We start from the raw sequence: 22439 nt of genomic DNA, 5'->3' as shown, positions 1-22439 counted from the left end.
AAACAAGTTTGTTTACATTTACAGGAGACAATGCTTCTTATTTAATGCCTGCTTCATATTTACAATGTCACCTGAAAGTAAGAACAGGCATTCGCCTGGCACTGTTGTAAACATTGCAAGGTATTTATGTGCCAGATACACTAAACATTCATACGCCCCTTCATGCTTGGACTTGTAGGCGCTAAAGTTTTATATTGTTTTTGTTTTGAGTGCAGTTACATTAAAAAAAGTCCACATTTGTAAGTTGCATTTTCACACTAAAGAGATCGCAGTACAGTACTTGTATGAGGTGAACTGAAAAATAGTATTTCTTTTCCGCATCTTTTTTACAGTATGAATATTTGTATTCAAAAATAAAAATCAGTTGGATTTCAAAGCAAATCTCACATAACATTAACATATATATAAAACTAATTGTTCCTTATAAAGAACAGTCCTTACCTCACCCTAATCATAGATTTTGATGAGGAAAATAAAGGATGTTTTTGGATTTAGGGATTTAGTATTTGTTTTTAAATACAAAATATACATACCAGGTAAAGCTATGCACTCTTGATTTCTGGGCTCCCACTGACAGTTCTGATCCATGGCACAGCTTTTACAACTTGTCTTTTTGTTACAATAATATGCGGGATTATCCTTGGGGCATTTGTCATATTCAGTAAGGGGTACCTAAAACACACGGGATGTTTACGTTTTTTTCTTACATGTCTATTCACGCTCACAAGGACCACCACTATAATTCTGTAGAAGGGGCAACAAATTAGGTCTACTGAAGGACCAATATTTTCAGAAGATGTATCATGTTCAGAATTCCTTCCCCAAACCTGCATGCTAAGCCACCTCCCTCACCATGCTCAAGTCCCTCTTAAACCAGTTGTGCCATCTTGCTTAAAAGATGTGAGGAGAGAATCAAGGGTTTTTTGGACTTATGAATGGAATCATCAAGATGTGCACGTGCCTTACCAAATAAATCTTATGATGTTATTAGTGGCAAAGATGCCGACGAAGTGGGTATTCACCCACGAAAGCTTATGCTCCAATACGTCTGTTAGTCTATAAGCTGCCACAGGATTCTTTGCCACTTTTACAGTTCCAGACTAACACGGCTACCCCCTGATACTTGATGTTATTACTGATATCCTCATCTTTCCTTGCCCCTTCCCATTGTCTCTTTAGGATACTCACTACTTAAGTAGCTGAAGTATAATATAATCCAGGGTCCCACAAAAAGCCACTGAACCTCAAGAAATTCAGATGTTTGTAGTTACAGTTACACAGCAGAAACACATACATAGAAGTCATTGTGACACAGATTAGTTTTCCTGACATTTGAAACTTCATAGCAAGATTAACATTTTCAGAGTGATTATTAAACATGTTTACCTGATCATCTGTGCAGTTGTTATGCTTTAAGATACACTGGTCAGTGCACCATTGACAGTTATTCGTATTCGCTGTACAGCTATAGCAGTCTGTAATCTGATTACATTTTTCATGGTCTACAACAATTAAAGAAAAAAACCTGCATGACCCAAAACAAGCATTTCCTGACAGAGTTCTAAGAAGCTGTTTACACACGTGTTATAACCAATGGCTGTGCCAACAGATTTCCCATAACCCACAACAGCTATCAATTAAACTGGACTTCTTGTTTTTACTTTAATTTAACTAAGTTGAAAGAAATTCCATTAATTTCCTCTGTCAATAAATTTTAAGTCACTTTCAGGAAAGTGCACCTGCAATTCAATGGAGAAAGACACACAAATGTTGAGATTGCCCATGTAAGCCCAATAGACATATGTGCAAATGACAAATGGACATCTAATTTAAGTGTGCAAATGCAGACACATTTTTCAGAAATCCTGGCTCTCAATTGGGAGTTTCATATGAAGTTTAAATCTTCCAGTTCATCATCTTCCTCGTTTATCTACTCTGCTTATGCAGTACTTTGTTTATACACTAAAGATCCCAAATTACTGTCCTTTTACATCAATTGTTTTCACACAATTAAAGGATGCAATATACTACAGAAGCAAGTTTCAGAAAAAAATCAACTCTGGGAGCTGGCAGAGCACTGGCATAAACTATTGCAGACTTGATAGCTGTTAGAAATTTTAATAAATGGAGTCCAGAATTAAATGTAGTTCCAAGAAATTGCTCAAAGATTAGTAACTCTATGAGCCCCTCTCCCCACTCTAGTTGAAAAAGTGATAGCAACAATTATCTGATGACACCTTCCCTCTTGGTGAGCACAAAGGAGTGCAGCATGGCCCTGCTCCATCTTTCCCAATGGTGCTTGTCAACAGAGTTGGAGGCTCTCAGAATGACAAATCTCAGTCACTTTCTATGGAACAATGGTCCAAGCCTGTCTCCCATTGGGAAATTTAATAAAAGAGCAAAGATAATAGCAACAGTCTGAGTTGGGTGGATGTTTAAAGGAGAAAAATTGAGAGTTTTAACTGTCCAGCCCCCAAACAGCCAAGCAATCATTTCAGCAGCAGTCTGTGGCCCTCAAGCCATTTCTATCACTTTACTGTAGCATTTAATTTGTACACTGTCCAGTTTTTATTAACACAAAATTAAAGTCATGCTCTCACAGTAAGACACAAAAGGCTGTTTATTAGAAGTCTACAGGTGCACCTTCTACACAAGGTATGTAGCAATAGCTTGCTAATGCACACGCTGTTGTCACTTACTGCTAGAAGAAACATACTAAACACATTCAAATTATTTTTGGGACCACAAAACCAGCCAACTCCTCGATTTTTACTCGTTTATCTTTTTGCTAACTCTTGGAATGTTGAATATTTTCAAGAAATAACCTGAAGTTTACAACTGTGGTAATGAAAAGATTTGGCATACCCAATAGTGTAGGCGCAGCTGACTTGTTCATGATTATAGCTGAAGTTCATATCATATAGAATCTTGGCCCACAGTCCCTGACTTTGACTATTTAGTGAACAATGTAATGTACAAAAATGTGAGGAGGAACAGAGAAGATTTGAAACAGTATGGAAAGAAAAAAGCAAAGAAGTCTATTCTATATATGCTTTTATTCCACACTCATCACCACAGTATCCAGAGTACCTTCCAGTAGTGCATTAAGCTATGAGACTACACATCGGTCACGTGATGTTTGTTCTTTTATCCTCTAAGATGGAGAAGCATGTGTAGTGGAGTGCCTTGTTTTGGTGGTAGTGCATCTTTTTAACACAAATATACTCGTTGCTATGTGTCTATGTTATAGAAGTGCAATGCATACATACCTGGTTTTGAAGGACATTCTTCAAAAACTTTTTGTTGTTGCTCTGCTGTTGCTCTTTCCCATGGGACACACAGAGAAAAAGTGGTGTTCCACACACACCTGACTCCAGGACCTGCTCTTAAGCAAGATGTCTCATTGTCATAAGCTTCACAGCTTTCTGGTGTATACCTCAGGATATCGCTCAGGAGGAGACTGTTGAAACCTCCAAATATATACACAGTGCTAAACATAAATAAGAAAATTGAAGTAAATGTTATGTTCATATATTTGTAGACCATTTATAGCTGCATTTCAGTTATACAGCTCTTGATAACTGTGCAGGGCACCTAGAATACATCGATAGGAGCCCTCTTCTTGTAAATCCAATTAAATAAATAGATGTTGGTTAAGGAACACATTAAACAGAATGGTGTCTCAGAGTTCCATTAGTTCAGTAAATCTCAGTCCATGACTTTTGAGCCATAAACTGCATCAGATCACTCCTCAGTCAGGGATTGTTGTGATCTATATGTTGCAATACGGTATAGGCCATACGGGCCTAGTATAAATGCTGTATGCGTACGTGAGTTGTGTGCTGGCACCTGAAGCAAGGATTTAAGGTTATGAGCAGTCAAGAATTGTCATGCAAAACAAACTTTGTCATGTCCATAAGAGGAAATGGAACGTCTTGGATTACGGCGGCCTGCCCAGAACTGCTCTCCTGGAATTATGGATGAAAGGCTTATTAAACAGACAAAGAGCTAATGATGCAACAGTCTGGTCTATAAAAAAAGTTGTTTGCTATAGCTGAAATTGCAGCCAGACCCAGACCCAGATCCCTGAAAAAGAAGAGGCGTGTAATGTGAGGCTCCCCATGCCTGGTGATCGGACTGAATTTCGACTAGCCATTGGGATTTGCTTCGGATCTTCAGACTCCGGTGTAGTATGAAAGGAGTGTGAATGTGGAGTGAGTGGGGTTTATATTCTCAACCAAAAAAATATTTAGAGTATTATATACCAACACTTCCAGTATCTGCCTGCTCCCCCATCCCGTAGGAAGGCCTCTATCAGAGCCTAACATTTGGTGGAGAATTGCGGGGGCGGGGGGGGAAGGGGAGGAGAGATATAAGGAGTGCTGGATTGTGAGACGGGGTCTCACAGGTGACTCCTTATTTGTAGGATTAGAAGTCCGCTTGGGGAGATACTGCGTTGAGTTTTGGGAACATGCCATATTAAGTATAAGTGAGTGAGAGCGTGCGGGGAGATACCGTGCGAGGTTTTTGAGATGTTTAAAAAGAGTAAAGGGGTAGAGGAGGCACGCTAACGGATTAAAGTTAAGCCCCTTCTATGTTAGGGACGGAGATTACTGCATTTGGGACCTGCCCTTGGATGGAGGATACAGTGGAACCTGATGTGATAACTGATACATTAGAAAACATGTTTGAGAAGTATGTACAGCTATACAAGCCTAATGCCAGCAAGAAGCAGGACAGCTGTGATATGGCTGTTGTGGCAGGCTACGAAAAAGGTAATTGAATACAAGGGGGAGGCATGTGCCGGGCTACAGACCCCGCAAGAAAGTTTTAAAATCTGCCAGGAAAGTTTAGAGAAGGACGTAAGGCAAGCACAAGTAATGCAGACTCAGTTGGAACAGCTGGGAAAAGAAACTAGAGAACTGGAAAAGAGAATGATGGAATGGGGACACAGGCAAGGCTCTGTGGCATCAGAGCTGGGAACGGAATACTGGGGAACAGACTCTGCCAGCGTGTAGAGCTATGAATATGTTTGCTTGGAATTAACCCCAATAAACATTGCAGTGCCTGCACTTTGGATTTCTGGTCTTCTGCTCTCTGTCGGTGTGACAGGAACCAGGGGAGAGGGTAAAAGAAATGAGGCACTTAAGTCCGCTTGTACGAAGTTTAGAGCGGGGGTCTCAAACACGCGGCCCGCCAGCTCCTCGTGGCACCCCCGCCCCCCCAGCATTTACCTAGAGTAGCTCCAGGCCGGCGTGAACCGGGGGCAGGGCAGGCTCCCTCCTTGCTTGCCTGCCCTGCCCCCGTGCTGCTCCGGGAAGCGGCCGGGACCTGGGAGATGGGGGGGCACAGGGGACTGTGTGTTGCCCTGGCTGCTCCTCCAGGTACCTCCCCCGAAGTTCCCGTTGGCTGCGGTTCCCCGTTCCCGGCCAATGGGAGCTTCCGGGGAGGTACCTGGAGGAGCAGCCAGGGCAACACACAGACCCCTGTGCTCCCCCATCTCCCAGGTCCCAGCCGCTTCCCGGAGCGGCGCGGGGGCAGGGCAGGCAGGCAGGGAGCCTGCCCTGCCTCTGGTGCATGCCGGGCTGGACCCGCCCCCCGAACCCCTCCTGCAGCTGAACCCCCTGACCTGAGCCCCCTGCTGCACCCCACACCCCTCCTGCACCCCGACCCCCTGCCCTGAGTAGCCTGCCACACCCTGCACCCCTACTCCCTGCCCTGAGCCCCCGATGCACTCCGCACCCCTCCTGCACCCCCTGGGGACAGGGAGGGGGCGGAGTTGGGGTGGTGGATTTCAGGGAAGGGGTTGGAATGGGGGCAGGGAAGGGGTGGGAAGAAGCAGGGCAGGGGCGTGGCCTCACCGAAGGGGGGGGCGGGGCGGGGCCAGGGAGGGGTTGGTCAGTGGTGCAGCCCTCGGGCCAATGTACTAGTCCTCACGTGGCCCTCGTGGTCATTTGCGTTTGAGACCCCTGGTTTAGAGTAAAGGCAGCATTATGGGAGACTGCCAGTAACTTTTTTTACATTTGGTGCTACTCTAGTAAAGGCTACTGGAGGATTGTAAATTAAAGTTTGGGGCAGTTAAAAATTACGTGGCACAATAGGGTTTGGAATCAGAAGCAAAGTTAATACACCACCTTAAGAGACAGGAGCTGCCACTTGGTCGGAGTGAAAAAAGGAAAAAAAAAAAAGTTTTGAAGTGAAAAAGGGAGAGTGAATGGGTTAACCCCTGAAGTTGCTCAGAAACAATTAACTGCAACAGAGAATAGCACTTCTGCAATTCAAGGGAGGTGCAAACAAAAGCAGCAACAACAACAGAAAAGCCACAGGGTAAGGCAGCTGTATTGCACCTTAAAGAATTGAATGCAGAAGTAAGTAAGTGAAGAGTTACAAGTAGCTTTTGCAAAAATTAATACTACAGATGTCAAGGTTCCTTCCCCACTCTGAACTCTAGGGTACAGATGTGGGGACCTGCATAAAAACCTCCTAAGCTTACTTTTACCAGTTTAGGTTAAAACTTCCCCAAGGTACAAATTAATTTTACCCTTTGCCCTTGGAATTTCCACTGCCACCACCAAACTTTAACTGGATTTACTGGGAAACGTAGTTTGGACACGTCTTTCCCCCCCAAATCCTCCCAACCCTTGCACCCCACTTCCTGGGGAAGGTTTGGTAAAAATCCTCACCAATTTGCATAGGTGACCACAGACCCAAACCCTTGGATCTTAGAACAATGAAAAAGCATTCAGTTTTCTTACAAGAAGACTTTTAATAGAAGTAAAGGAATCACCTCTGTAAAATCAGGATGGTAGATACCTTACAGGGTAATTAGATTCAAAACATAGAGAATCCCTCTAGGCAAAACCTTAAGTTACAAAAAAGACACACAGACAGGAATAGTCATTCTATTCAGCACAGCTCTTTTCTCAGCCATTTAAAGAAATCATAATCTAACACATACCTAGCTAGATTACTTACTAAAAGTTCTAAGACTCCATTCCTGTTCTGTCCCCGGCAAAAACAGCATACAGACAGACACAGACCCTTTGTTTTTCTCCCTCCTCCCAGCTTTTGAAAATATCTTGTCTCCTCATTGGTCTTTTTGGTCAGGTGCCAGCAAGGTTACCTTTAGCTTCTTAACCCTTTACAGGTGAGAGGATTTTTTCCTCTGGCCAGGAGGGATTTTAAAGAGGTTTACCCTTCCCTTTATATTTAAGGCAACAGACTTTGTAGGGAAGTAAACACTTTGGATCTGTGAGAACGTTAAAAAGTAATAGTTGTGGTGTTATAAAAAGGGAATTCTTGGTTTAATAATAAAACCCAGTTATGTAAATATAAATATACATGCAATGCGGTACAGTCACATTGGGTGAAACCGTGGTAGTTAAACAAATTATACAAGGGCGTCAGGTAGAGTGGCTACTGCTACCACAATGTGTTATCCCCAAAAGTCTTTACAACTATTCTGAGGGGAAATGGGCCCTTTTCGCACAGGAATAGTTTGTAATCAAAATCACTAGGGGTAAGGTGTGGGGTGGGGGTTAGGAGGGGTATTAGAACTTAACTTGACTGCCTTCAATTATACAAAATGGGAATATAATCTGGGTATAGTATTATGAAAAAAATAATTAGAGCAGTGCAAGGAATATTAAGCACACAAAAAAGAATGTGTGTGTGTAAATATTTGTGTGTAATTACGTAAGGTTTTAAGGACCTAAACCAACACTCCTGGTTTGTAAAATTCTTTTTGTAGGTTTAAGATCAAAACAAGCCCAATTTTTTTTAAATAAAAAAATAATACCACTAAAATGGCATTTGAATCTCACATCCAAAGTTACAACATTGACAGACCCTTTTGCCAGAGATGGCAGCTAGTATGATGTGGCTTTGGTATTTAGCATTTAACCCTTTGGGTACTTCCATGTGGTTATAAAGTTTAATATCTTTTAAAATGAGGACTGAAGACTGTGGCCATGGCAGGGACAGCCACAACTGGGAAAATGGAGAGAGATTCTGGATCCCTTTGTATTTTTATTTTGGTAATAAATAGCAGCTAAGTATTGCAGGAGGGGCACAAAAAGACAGACAGTGTATCTTTGAAGCAAGAGCAGGGGTGAAATGTACAAAAGAAGCAATGTCAGAAACACCCAGCCTTGAAGTGGCTCTAAGTAATCAGACTGTCACAATGTTAAACCTTGACATAAATGCTAGTGAGTAACCTTGTAACAATGTATAATGTGTGTAATTTGGGGGGGCGGGGGGAGGGATTTTCAGCATGCTAAAAATGGTCATTAAAAATAAATCTCATGTTCAAAGATCTCATAGTAATACTCTCAGCTATTACCTGTGAATAAACTTAAAGCTTGGCACAGCAGAGAAGCTATTACAAACCTAGTCTGCTGTACAAAAAGGGAAACTGAAGTACTCTGCCTCATGAATTTCATAAACAAACAGTGGGATAATTCACCCTTTTCTTTAAGGGTAGAAGCCATTGAAATCTGACCAGTCTATAGAACAAATCACAGGAAAGTATAGAGGTAATTTCTCTGTTTTTCTTGCAATCAGCAAGGAGATTCGTAAAGGAGATTTTTAAGCAATAATCTGTCCCCACAACGGGGAAGGAAATGTGGGTTTTTTTGTTTTTCAGACACTACAGGCAAGCTGGTGCCAGCAGAACAACTTAGAACACCATCTACTGTTGCAACGAAAATTATGCTGTGTGATTTGTCTGGTTTGTCTTGTCATTACCATTATTTTGATGGAAATTGTACAAGATGGATTAACACATATAGCGGCAAAAGTCAATGCATGGTATGATCTGTCTAGAAAGCCTGGTCCATTCAAGGTGGGAATTTAAGTGATATACCAAATTCCAGGAGAACATCATCTATTCCCAGCCTGCTGCTACTGGGAACAGAGAATGGAGGGTGGAAATAGGCTCATTGCATGCAGTGAACAAAGAGACAGGAGAGTTAAGATGGGTACCTGAAAAAAACTGCAAAGGGATGAAATTATTAACATCTGCCACTCCATGGCACACCAAGGAATAGAGAATATGCTGCTTTTTAAGGTGAAACAAATTGAAATTTGGCCTCGAGTACGGGAAGATGTAGAAGGATTGGTTAAAAATGGTACAAAATGAGTGGCAGACAGCAACAAAACACCTAGTGCAGGGCCATTGTTACATCAGAGAATTGTAGGGCCATGGAGTAGGATACAAATGGACTATATTGATAAGTTGCCGAAAACTTCCAGAGGAAATCAGTATTTGCTGGTGGTTGTGGATTCTTTTTCCGGATGGATGGAGGCGATTCCTACCCAGAATTATACTGCAGAGACCACCACTAAGAAACTATGGGAAATTGTTTTTAGCAGGTATGGAACTCAGAGTAATTGATTTGGATAATAGGCCGCATTTTGTGGGGTAAGTAATGAAAAGCTTACTGAAAGCTTTAGGAATAAAGCAGCAGTTACACATTCCTTATCATCCTCAATCATCAGGATCAGTAGAAAGAAAAGGAGTACTTGTGGCACCTTTTTGCAAGGATCAGTAGAGAGAATGAATCCAATGATTAAGCAGGCTCTACGAAAAGTGGTATAGGAAACAGGTAAAGATTGGGATGAGAAATTACCATTGGTGTTGGTGGCAATTTGAAGTAGTGATGAGGTAGGTACAGGGTACTAGCCATGCTAAATTCTCTTTGGAAAGCCTATGAGGCTGTGGAGCCCTCTACTGTAGCCAGGAGAAGGGGAAGTAGAGGAAGTATCGCTTACCCAACGCGTTAAAGAGTTACCGACTGAACTTAAGAAAATGGAATTTAGATTAACAGATGCAATTTGGAAAGCAAGAGAATATGTGAACTCACAGGCCACTCAAGATACGAAATTATGGAACATAGGGGATAAGGTGATGTATCTGAGGCTGACATCAAAAGATCATGTCTTAGAATCAAAATGGGTTGGAGCCTTTTCAATTATGAATAAAATTTCCCTCACTGTAGTGCAAATTAATAAGGGAAAAAGGGGGAAATGGGTACACACATCAAAATTAAAGTTACGGACCAAAGATTAATAGAAGGGGAATGTCCAACTGCACCGGAGATATCCCGAACAGATCCTGAATTGGGAGTGTGGATACTGTGCTATGACTTTTGCAATTGGCTTGCTGCTTACACTCATTTTGCTTTGCATTATTTGTCTGGTGGAAAGATTGTGCTGTGTGAATTACATTTTAGGAAGAAGACTACCAGAGCTCGAGCAAAAACAGACGGGGTTAGCAAAGGCTTAACAAAAGCTGATGGGGTAGTATATTCCGAGGCACTGGACATTATTCTTTTGGAATAACGACCATGACCTCAACACAAGAGGGGTGGAACCAGAAGAAGAAAAAGTTTGCAGGGAATGAAAATTGATTTTAAAGTAAAAGTTCTAACACTGTCAGCAATGATTCAGGAAAAAACGGAAATTATGGTACCCTGAAAGGCGGGGATATGACTTCTGGTTTTTATATTTTGTGAGTATCTGGAGAAGTTTAGGGGTACAAGGATATGCACATGGGAGCACCTCTAAAATGGAGATATGGATTAAAGGGGCTAATACGTTCAGCTATCCATGTGACACAATGGAGAAAGCAGGACCAAACAAAAACAGATGGGAGGGGGAACCTTTTGAGGTGAAATTTGAAATATGGTGGGAAAACGGTAAAGGATTCACATGAGAATATTTAAAACCAGAGGACTTGGAGAAGCAATGGAGGTATTTTTATATTATAACAGGGGAGTGCTGGTTGACCTTTCAATTTAGTCATAATGAAAACAACACGAATATAAGCTTCCTGAATTGCACTTTTTTGGAATTTGGGATTTAATGCAACTACCCTGGATGTGATTTATGAAAAAGAATTGGCTAATGTCCATGTGGGATGGAATGAGTCAGCAGCTCTCGAAGCGTATCATAGAATCATAGAATATCAGGGTTGGTAGGGACCTCAGGAGGTCATCTAGTCCAACCCCCTGCTCAAAGCAGGACCAATCCCCAATTAAATCATCCCAGCCAGGGCTTTGTCAAGCCTGACCTTAAAAACTTCTAAGGAAGGAGATGTAGATGTATGATGCTATGGTAAATTCTTCCATAATGGTGAAATTAAGCTGTTTCAGGAAAATCAACACAGGAATATACTTTTGGGGACATGGTAGCTATTTCGTGCTTCTTAATCAAATACCAGTAAATAAAACCGCCCCAAGAATCATGGTGGATGAACATCCAGATAGAAGTGGGGAAATAACTGAAGCCCCAACTATTGTGGACCAACCAATCTGGCTGGAGGAGTTGCGATTAAATGTGAGTGCACCACATTCAGAGTGTACGCCATATGCCTTGCCTCTATTACTAGCATGGCAACAACAATGGGGAGATGGCGCTAAAAGACGTCAGAGAGGTATAGGAGAATATATTGTGGGTGGCACTGGTGCTGAGGTTGGGGTGTTGAATTCGTCTGATATTGAGACGTGACGAGGGAAAATGTCTTGGGTGAGACAATGCCATCACAAAGATCAAAATTATGCTGTGGCTCTTTGCAAATGAACAGTCAAAGAGTAATTTTTGTCAACTGATAAAACAGAACACTATTTAGCTAGGGAATTGATTTTTCCACGCTCGTGAGGGCAAGGATCACATCTATGTTTTAGGCACAATACCACCTTTGTGTTACTGCTACTTTTACACGCCTGCACACACAATTTTGTTTTAATAATGACTAGTTCAGGGGTTCTCAAACATCATTGCACCGCGACCCCCTTCTGACAACAAAGTTACGAAATGACCCTGGGAGGGGTGCAGAGACCGGGCCCTGCCGCCTTGGGTGGGGGAAGAGGGAGCCACAGCCCGAGCCCCACTGCCCAGGACAGGGGTGGAGCTCAGGCTTTAGCTTCAGCAAATATAATGCAGGCCCTGGCGGTCCTGACCCACGGTTTGAGAACCACTGGACTAGTTAATGCAGAATATGAAAACTAACAGAACTGAATAGAAATTTGGTGGGCAAAAGTTCTTTCCTTTCATCCTACAGTTATTTTTGGTCCCAATTAAGGAAAAAACTTAAGTATATGCTTAAATGCAATTCACAAAAGTCATTGCATTGAAGGTATTTAGTATACAGTCAAGCTGCTATCTATTTTGTGTGAGATTTTCAAAGGCATGAAGGGCAGCTAGAAGCTCAACTCCCTTGAAAGTTTTTGGGAATTACATGCCTAGCTCTCATTTGTGACTTAAATAATCTCCCTCCTTTCATGTGTTTAAGAGAGGCATCCTCAGAGAGAGATGGCACTGGAACCAAAACCAGAGACTTAGCAAATCACATACTCCTTAAAACGTGGATTTTATTATAGCAAACGTAGCCAGCAAAATGGCATGGACCCCAACTGTATTTCTGCCTAAACAGCATATGTTTCTGTCAAAAGACAGATGAGGCCAGACAGGAGGAAGGCTACCAGCAAGCAAAAAAAGGTAACGAAGATGTGAACAGAGGTCTTATTAGTAGGAGCAGTGAAGAGAGAGTCTATTTTTGGAGCTATTAAAACTAATAAAAACAGAGATGACAATGGAGATTGAGAAGGAAAGAGAAGGAGAAGTATTTGGAGGGAAGAGGAAAAACTCAATTTTGGACTGATTAAGTTCTAGAGATGAGATGGCAATAGTGTCTGGTCTAGTCGGAGAAGAGAATGAGTCAGGACAGCTAAAAATAAGAAAGGTTATAGGTTGGAAATCGAGAGGTTATAGGTTGGAAATCTTCAGCAGAGATGCAAGTTGAAGCTATGACAGGAAGTAAGGTCACAGAACTTGAATTTGGTTTCCAGTTGGAAGTTCTCAGTGACCTTATAAACACATACATATATGTTTGCATATGGGCTCATTTAACTACACAGTATGCAGATATAAAGCAAGACTTTTTTTTTGTCTTCTGACCTGTTACTCAGCACAGCAGAATGTCCAAATCTGTCGACATCATGATGGAGATCAGGTCGAGGAAGTACTGACCAATGATCACAAGCTAGGATTAAGGAAAGCTCACTTCAGAAAAGTTCCTCTAGCATAATTAATAACTGACATTTAAATAGCACATTTCTTCCTGAAAGATCCCAAAGTACAGTACTTCAATAGCTACACAGAAACCATTTCATCCCTCACCACAATGCAACCACCTTCTACAATGGAATGTGGTAGCTGTTTAAAAGCACAAGGCACAACACACTATACAACATTTCACGACAAAGCGAACGCTGTATCCATTTGAGACTATCTTAGGGCCAGATACAGCCTGGCTCTTACACGGGTCTCTGGTGGGCAGGAGTGCAATGAGCCTTCCCTACGCCATCATGCAGCCTGCATAAGGACTGGGCACAGTAGCATTCCCTGTGCTTCAGGGAGTTAAGGGACCGCTCTTATCCGTACTTTCCCATGAAGCCCCCAAAGAGGAGGCGATGGCATGCAATGGTTCTTCCCCAGCCTTCGCACCCATCCATGCAGCGGGGGCGTAAGCTGTACTGCTGGAGAGCTAGCTGCTCCTGCTGGCCTCCCTTGGAGGGACTCAGTGGAATAACCTTCAAGGACTTCGGGAGAATTATGGGTAACAGTTTGTGGGGTTTTTTTGTTTGTTTTAATTACTGGAATTAATCACTAAACAATGAACCTACTTTTTACCCGTTTATATGTGAACGTCCTCAGTTTTGCCCTGAATGGACATAATGTGGAGCAAGGGCTTTAAGATATGTATACACAGATCATTATTATTTCGCAGTTATGTGATTTGAGGGAAGCCTGGCATAATAGTTTTGATTCATGATTTTTTTTTAAAACTATTGTGTGATTATTGCATTCTTTTCTATTAGCATAACATAGAATCAGAGAACTGGAAGGGACCTCGAGAGGTCATCTAGTCCCGTCCCCTGCACTCAAGGCAGGACTAAGTATCTAGACTATCCCTGACAGGTGTTTGTCTAACCCGCTTTTAAAAAATCTCCAATGATGGAGATTCCACCAGCTCCCTAGGCAATTTATTCCAGTGCTTAACCACCCTGACAGTTAGTAAGTTTCCCTCATGTCCAACCTAAACCTCCCTTGCTGCAATTTAAGCCCATTGCTTCTTGTCCTATCCTCAGAGGATAAGAACAATTCTTCTCCCTCCTCCTTGTAAGAACATTATATGTACTGGAAAACTGTTAGCATGTCCCCTCTCAGTCTTCTCTTCCCCAGACAAAACAAATGCATTTTTTTCAATCTTCCCTCATAGGTCATGTTTTCTAGACCTTTAATCATTTTTGTTGCTCTTCTCTGGACTTTCTCCAATTTGTCCACATCTTTCCTGAAATGCGGCACCCAGAACTGGACACAATGCTCCACTTGTGGCCTAATCAGCACAGAGTAGAGTGGAAGAATTACTTCTCGTGTCTTGCTTACAACACTCCTGCTAAAACATCCCAGAATGACGTTCGCTTTTTTTGCAACAGCGTTACACTGTTGACTCATATTTAGCTTGTGGCCCACTATGACCTCCAGATCCCTTTCCGCAGTACTCCTTCCTAGACAGTCATTTCCCATTTTGTATATGTGCAACTGATTGTTCCTTCCTAAGTGGAGTACTTTGCATTTGTCCTTATTGAATTTCATCCTATTTACTTCAGACCATTTCTCCAGATCATTTTGAATTTTAATCCTATCCTCCAAAGCACTTGCAACCCCTCCCAGATTGGTACCATCCGCAAACTTTATTAAGTGTACTCTCTATGCCATTATCTAAATCATTGATGAAGATATTGACCAGAACCGGACCCAGAACTGATCCCTGTGGGACCCCACTCGTTATGCCCTTCCAGCATGACGCTGAACCACAGATAACTACTCTCGGGGAATGGTTTTCTAACCAGTTATGCACTCACCTTATAGTAGCTCCATCTAGGTTGCATTTCCCTAGTTTATTTATGAGAAGGTCATGCTGGACAGTATCAAAAGCTTTATTAAAATCAAGATATACCAAGTCTACCGCTTCCCCGCTATCCACAAGGCTTGTTACCCTGTCAAAAAAAGCTATCAGGTTGGTTTGACATGATTTGTTTTTGACAAAAACATGCTAACTTATCACCTTATTATCTTCTAGGTGTTTGCAAATTGATTGCTTAATTATTTTGCTCCATTATCTTTCCGGGTACAGAAGTTAAGCTGACTGGTCTGTAATTCCCTGGGTTGTCCTTATATCCCTTTTTATAGATGGGCACTCTATTTGCCTTTTTCCAGTCTTCTGGAATCTCTCCCATCTTCCATGACTTCTCAAAGATAATCGCTATTGGCTCAGATATCTCCTCAGTCAGCTCCTTGAGTATTCTATGATGCATTTCATCAGGCCCTGGTGACTTGAAGACATCTAATTTGTCCAAGTAATTTTTGACTTGTTCTTTCCCTGTTTGAGCCTCTTCCGATCCTTCCTCATTTTCACTGGCATTCACTATGTTAGACATCCAGTCACCACCAATCTTCTTGGTGAAAACCGAAACAAAGAAGTCATTAAGCACCTTTGCCATTTCCACATTTTCTGTTGCTATTTTTTTCCCCCTCATTGGGTAACGGGCCTACCCTGTCCTTGGTCTTCCTCTTGCTTCTAATGTATTTGTAGAACGTTTTCTTGTTACCCTTTATGTCTCTAGCTAGTTTGATCTCGTTTTGTGCCTTGGCCTTTCTAATTTTGTCTCTACATACTTGTGTTATTTGTTCATATTCATCCTTTGTAATTTGACCTAGTTTCCACTTTTCGTAGGACTTTTTTGATTTTAGATCATTGAAGATCTCCTGGTTAAGTCAGGGTAGTCTCTTGCCATACTTCCTATCTTTCCTACGCAGTGCAATAGTTTCTTCTTGTGCCCTGAATAATGTCTCTTTGAAAAACGGCCGACTGTCTTCAATTGTTTTTCCCCTTAGACTTGCTTCTCATGGGAGCTTACCTATGAACTCCCTGAGTTTGCTAAAGTCTGCCTACTTGAAATCCATTGTCTTTATTTTGTTGTTCTCCCACCTACCATTCCTTAGAATCATGAACTCTATCATTTCATGATCACTTTCACCCAAGCTGACTTCCACTTTCAAATTCTCTACCAGTTCCTCCCTAATTGTCAAAAATCAAATCTAGAACAGCCTCTCCTCTCATAGCTGTCTCCATCTTCTGAAATAAAATATTGCCTCCAATACATTCCCAAGAACTTATTGGATAATAAACTACATTTCTGAGTGCTGATTATTTACTTTGGTTTCTCATGTAATTTCTTTCTTTAGGCACTATGAAGAAATCACACAAGACACAGAGAACCCACTAATCAGCCAAAGGAACAAAAGCAGAAAAAGTTTGCTAAATTAAAGTGCTATATGTTGGGCCAAGTAAAAGGGAATGCCGTGGAGGCTAATGTCCAAAAGACTGCACACTTTTTATCCCTGCCGGTGTAGGTAGAGCCTCTCTCATAGTTTGACTTCTTCAGCATCAGAAGAGGAAGACACTGAACTTTGTTAATTGATCTACAATAAGTTAACATGTTTCATAAGACTGAGAAACTGGAAATCTCTATGCAATTAATAGAGAAAAGTCAGTATTTTATTAGGGAAGAAAATCTAAAGAGTTCCAGACTGTTGACAAAGTCTTTAATATAAGGTTATGCTATGTTGCATCACAGGTTGAAGCCACTGGAAAATAAATCCACATCCTCCAACAGGTGTGCAAATCGACTTACAAGAGGGTGCAGTGAGAAATAACCCTATTATTTCTTTAGGAAAGTTATTTGAGGAACTGTGGGGTAAGAGATTTGATCTGGAACTACCCTTCCACAGAGAGTCATTTATTTACCTTCTTCCTGTGCCACACCTAGACAAGAAGGTTTGTGAGAAGAGAAATAGTTAGGACTCTACTAGCTCCATTTATTGCTCTAGCAAATGGTTATTCTGAAATTGATTTTTTTTTTTAAGTTATCTACTCAATTGTTACAGGATGTAACTTTTTCTGACATCATTCATAAGACTAGCACACATGGTTCAAGTTTGTAATAGAAGACTTCAGCAAAATTGGAGCATAATTTGTAATTTTATATCCAGCAAATTGTGAGTTATGAGGGGCCAAAAAAATATATTTTTCTAGAGTATTAGGAGACTTGATATGTTTTGCTTTCTAAGCTCCTTTCTCAATCTTTAACAGAAGATCAAATATTGGAAAAAACTAATGGTATAGAAATTACTAAGAATTCTCTCCTTCCAACCTGAGATTTACAATGTATTGATTATCCAAACAGAACATATGTGCTGTCAAAATATATAGCTTTACTCAGTAATTGGTATCATAACAGTTTGATAGGGCAAACATTAGAGATTTATTTTTTTCTCCTTTTCCGGGGACAGTAATTGTATTCATGGCCTTACTGTAAATGATTTTTATGTTGACCTTTTAAAATGATAAATACACCAGACCCTCGCTAGAACGCGCGTCTATATAGCGCAAATTCGCATATAACGCGGTCGCGGCCATGGATCCCAAATTTAATTACTTTAATTGCAATTCATTTTAATGCGGTTCCCGTGTTAACGTGGTACTGCACATGGATCCCAAATCCTGAGTTCTAGCGAGGGTCCGGTGTAGTTTAAAAACTTGCTTAAATCAAGAAGTCAAAATTCAGAATATTAACCCTATTACAGGGAATCAAGAAGAGATTCTTTACTTAAGGGAATTTCAGTAGGTGAGATCTATCCTTTGCTGTATTTAATACCTAAGGATATGTCTACACTGCAATTAAAAACCCACAGCTGGCCTCTGTCAGCTGACTCAGGCTCACGGGGCTCAGGCTAAAGGGGTGTTTAACTGCAATGCAGATGTGCAGGCTTGGGCTGTAGCCCAAGCTCTGCACCTTTCTCACTCTGTAGGGTCCTATAGCCTAGGCTCCAGCCCAAATATGTACACCTCAATTAAACACCCCCTTAACCCGAGCCAGTTGCAGGTGTTTAACTGCAGTGTAGATATACCCGAAGATACAGCAATTTGAATTCTGTATGGTGCTTTCTCCTAAAATTTCAATTCTCTGGATATGCATGTATTTTCTCTTTTTAAATAATTTCACCTCTTATATTTATTTAATATAGTTTCTGGACTAGGTATTTGCAAATAAATGCTGCCCTCTTCTGGCTACACGAAGTCACCAATGTCTAATCCTTTGAAATAAACCCCAGTCCTTTGGCTTGGTTATTCAATAGCACTTGCAGAGACATTTGGATTTATGGAGTGTACACATTACTCAATCAAGATTTATCTTGTTGTGATGCTTTATATTCAGGAGACCCTGCTCCTAGACCTAAGGTCAACTAATAGAGAATGCTGACTATATGGCAAGCTCTAGCAGCATCCAGTGTTTGTATTTGTCATGACATACTAAGTTTCTGTTACATCACAGATACAGCGTCTAGGAGATGCCAGATTAGTTCCCCAGATGAGATGTTAAAACTACATCCCTTATGCTAATGTGTGTTGTTTACCCAAGCTAAACATCCCCAAACACTGTCCAAAATGAGTAAACAACAAACTTATTCCAAACCACATCTCTCCTACTCAGAAACGGGGTTTTAATATTCAAGGTTGTATGTGTGCTTCTACTGACTATATAACTGCTCCTGTACTTGCCTACAAAATCGCTGCACTGCTAGTATCCAGTTCAATTGTTTTGAAATGTGCAGCAAACCAAGTTAAGTCGGTCTTGCCTGCTTATGCATTCTCCTGCAGTATTCTTACAATAAAATTTGGTATCATATACACAGCATGTAAATTAGTCATTTTAAAGACAGTTTTCTCTTTTCATCTCCATGAAAAAGTTTTTGCTTGGGAACTTACCAATATCATATGCCATAAAATCTGAAGAAAAGCACTTAGCACCATGGCTCATTGATGTGTCATTGTGTGTATTTCCTCCAAACACCAGCATGGTTCCACTCATTATCACAGCAGTGTGCAAATAGCGGAAAAATCTACTATCTTTAAGAATCGTCCTTCAGAAATGAAAACACACACATATTTTTTTAAGAAACTAACAACCCCTCCACCTGACAAAGATAAAGTAATTTCCAAACCCACTTTGGAGACAGATTTGTGGTGGCAATCCACTTACTTATTTTTCTAATATAATATGCAATGGTCTTTTCTTTCCAGTCTGCTCCTTGCCTCCTATAATTTGATTTACTCTTCTCAACTACCCTCCTTCCCCCCGATTCTTGGGGCCATATTCATTCAGTGGCATTCTACTGAAACTTCTTGTCCTGGATAAGGATGTAATACATCCACCTGCCACCTCCAGTCTTCACCAAAACACAATATTTAGCATTTGGCCAGCAACAGCTGTTGAGCCAAAAACTACCCGGGAGCATTGCATGATTGTCCCGGTGGTTACAAAACCCTAAGCCAACCCAAAGGGTCACTGCTGAAATCGGATGCTGTTCCTCCCGCAACCAAAATATCTTGACTGAAACTTCTGAACTAATAATACAGCTCTGCAGATTAATACATGTAAAGGCGGATGCCTCGGCCACGATTAAACCATGGACAGCATTAATTATATTAGCCACTGACCTTGCATCAAAGCAACATGATTAACAGTACTGAGAGCTAAACAGAGCAGTCTCATCTGCGATTTCCCCGTTGTTTTGAGAGGGTAAGGCCTTAAAAGGTTTGGGATGGAATGCACCGCCGACCGAATATCAGTTTCCTGGCTGTGTGGGTTCATGCCACCAGAACCAGCAAAGTTGTTGTCACTGGGATGCTGCTGGACATCAACTTTGTGACTGCAGTTCATGGAGAGGGAAAGATTTTCCCTACCTGTAAGTCACATTTCTACAACAAAGCACTCAACAATGCAGCCCAATGACCTGCTCTGGTGTGGGATAGCGAGCTGAGTGCTGTGGCACTTCCTGCATGGAAGGAGTTTCTGAGCACTGCTCTGCTCCTGGACGGAGGCCGGAATGCAAAAGCCTGTTGAGCAACCAGCCAAAAGCATGGGTGGGCTTTTGAGGCACCACTCCCCTTGAAGGGGAGGAAAGTGCTCAGAAAAAATGGGCTGCCAGAAGGCAGTTTAGAAGATCTTATGGGATGTACCACCAGTCCTGAGAAGGGACAGAAGTGGAAGCCTGAACTTCTAACGTTAGTTGGGCAGAAAGGAGTGGGCGCACAACCTGAAACCCAAGTCACAGAAGCCAGTAGTATTCTACCTTCAGTTTAATTGACCAGGTAATACTTTATTGTCCTGCAAACAGCCAGTACTCAGACATTACATGCAGATGAGGTTAGAAGGTGCAAAGATACTTACCACATCCGTGTATCAACTTCATATTTGTATAAGTCATCTGCTAGTCTATACTTGTTGGCACTGAATGCTTTGTAACCTCCATGGATATAGATTGATTTGGTGTTTGGATCGTAAACACTGCTGTGACCGTAGCCTCCCTGCACCAAGGCTCCACTCGTTTGTAAAATATTCCATGTATTTGTCGCTAAGAAGAGAATGAAACTTGTACGTGACAAAAGACATGTAAAGTATCAGCACTGAAAACAGGTCAACAGATTTAGCTAGGGAACAGACTCTCCCTTAACTCAAAACCATTAGCACTGCATACGCCATAGCGACAGCTTCTCTTTGTCTTTTACTGTTTAAGAGCCAGTCTAAGTTACTCCTCAAAGGAAAAAAAAAGTGCCTACTCAGTGGGTAAGTTAGCTGCCAAGAGGTGTTGTGCTGTCTGATTCTTTTAATTAGACCAGGGGTCGGCAACCTTTCAGAAGACGTGTGCCGAGTCTTCATTTATTCACTCTAATTTAAGGTTTCGTGTGCCAGTAATACATTTTAACATTTTTAGAAGGTCTCTTTCTAGAAGTCTATAATATATAACTAAACTATTGTTGTATGTAAAGTAAATAAGGCTTTTAAAATGTTTAAGAAGCTTCATTTAAAATTAAATTAAAATGCAGAGCCCCCCGGAGCAGTGGCCAGGACCCGGGCAGTGTGAGTGCCAGTGAAAATCAGGTCGTGTGCCGCCTTTGACATGCGTGCCATAGGTTGCCTACCCCTGAATTAGACCATAAGCATTCTCCTCCAACAGTCATTCATTAAACTTCAAAGACAAGCCAAGAGAGTGAAATATAAAAAACATTAAAATAATCTGTCACATTTCGGTGACATCATATCACCACTAAAGTGACTTGATTTGTTATGGTATCCAAAAGCACTTGTTTTGAATATTCTATAGATGTTAGTCAAGAAAGCATAGAAGCCAAACTCACTGGGATATATTTTTTAAAAGAATGCCTGCCTGGTGGCCTAACTATAGTGTTCTTCATAGCCAAGCTTGAGAGTCCAGGTGTGATTGATGGCCCTGGTCCCTGACTCTCTGGAATGGCAGGGTTTGGGAGCATAACAAAGGAAACATCATAAGCCTGAGAGAAGCATTTTACTCAACTAAACACAAAAACTTTTTTTTTTTCCAATTAAGGAGCAATGCTGAAAGGCTCTGAATGAAATGCTATGCAGACTTCCCAAGGCAGGCAAATACGGGAAGAAACAAAATAAATTCAGGGTTCTGACAGATATGCAAGGACTTCTTCCCAAAAATTAAAGGAAATGAATGATGTAGCCTTTGGAAACTTATGCACCTGACAGTTTCAGAGTAACAGCCGTGTTAGTCTGTATTCACAAAAAGAAAAGGAGTACTTGTGGCACCTTAGAGACTAACCAATTTATTTGAGCATAAGCTTTCGTGAGCTACAGCTCACTTCATCGGATGAAGTGAGCTGTAGCTCACGAAAGCTTATGCTCAAATAAACTGGTTAGTCTCTAAGGTGCCACAAGTACTCCTTTTCTTTATGCACCTGAGTGTCTTTAAGAACTAGGAAGAAAACCATATCCGAGTTCCCACATCATAATTTTCTAAAGCAGCAGACTCTAGCTCTGACTACAAGTCTATCTCTTCAAAGGGATTTTTCCATACAGGAAATATAAAACTGATGATGAAGGAGACTCCCCTAATGAACCAAGACTGTCTCTTGGTTTGTTTCTATAAGAATCATTACCTCTGACAATAAATCAGGACACAGTTGTTGTTCATATATCAGGAGACTGTGTTTCCTAGATACTGAAAAAGTTTTGGACTGTTTTTATTTAAAGGAGAGGGTGGCACAGGGGGAAAAATGCCTCTTCTCAGCTTTAATACTAGGCCACAATCAGCTGTATAGCATTTTTGCCAAAGTAATGCACATAATCTGAATGACCCATAAGGGAGATTTTGGTATCCATATTTGCCATAGCCTGTGACGCCACCATTCAACATGGCAGTCTAGAAATCTTGTTTCCTTTTGCTCACTTCTTAAGAAAATCACAAATTCCTAACATCAGCTA

General features: G+C 41.3%; 1 protein-coding gene across 1 annotated transcript in view; it reads right to left on the bottom strand.

Annotated features, from left to right (window-relative positions):
- Positions 1 to 22439, bottom strand: part of ATRN (attractin) — a 273056-nt gene that overhangs the window by 141686 nt on the left and 108931 nt on the right. Inside the window, exons 9-14 of the mRNA XM_048846395.2 lie at positions 20361 to 20544; positions 18896 to 19050; positions 12958 to 13042; positions 3270 to 3490; positions 1387 to 1502; positions 534 to 672 (exon numbers count right to left, since the gene is read on the bottom strand). Of these exons, the coding sequence (XP_048702352.2) occupies positions 534 to 672; positions 1387 to 1502; positions 3270 to 3490; positions 12958 to 13042; positions 18896 to 19050; positions 20361 to 20544 (900 nt within the window). The remainder of the gene's footprint in view (positions 1 to 533; positions 673 to 1386; positions 1503 to 3269; positions 3491 to 12957; positions 13043 to 18895; positions 19051 to 20360; positions 20545 to 22439) is intronic.

Source organism: Caretta caretta, chromosome 4, assembly GCF_965140235.1.
Source record: "Caretta caretta isolate rCarCar2 chromosome 4, rCarCar1.hap1, whole genome shotgun sequence".
Lineage (NCBI taxonomy): Eukaryota > Metazoa > Chordata > Testudines > Cheloniidae > Caretta > Caretta caretta.
This window is presented reverse-complemented; position numbering and strand designations above follow the sequence as displayed.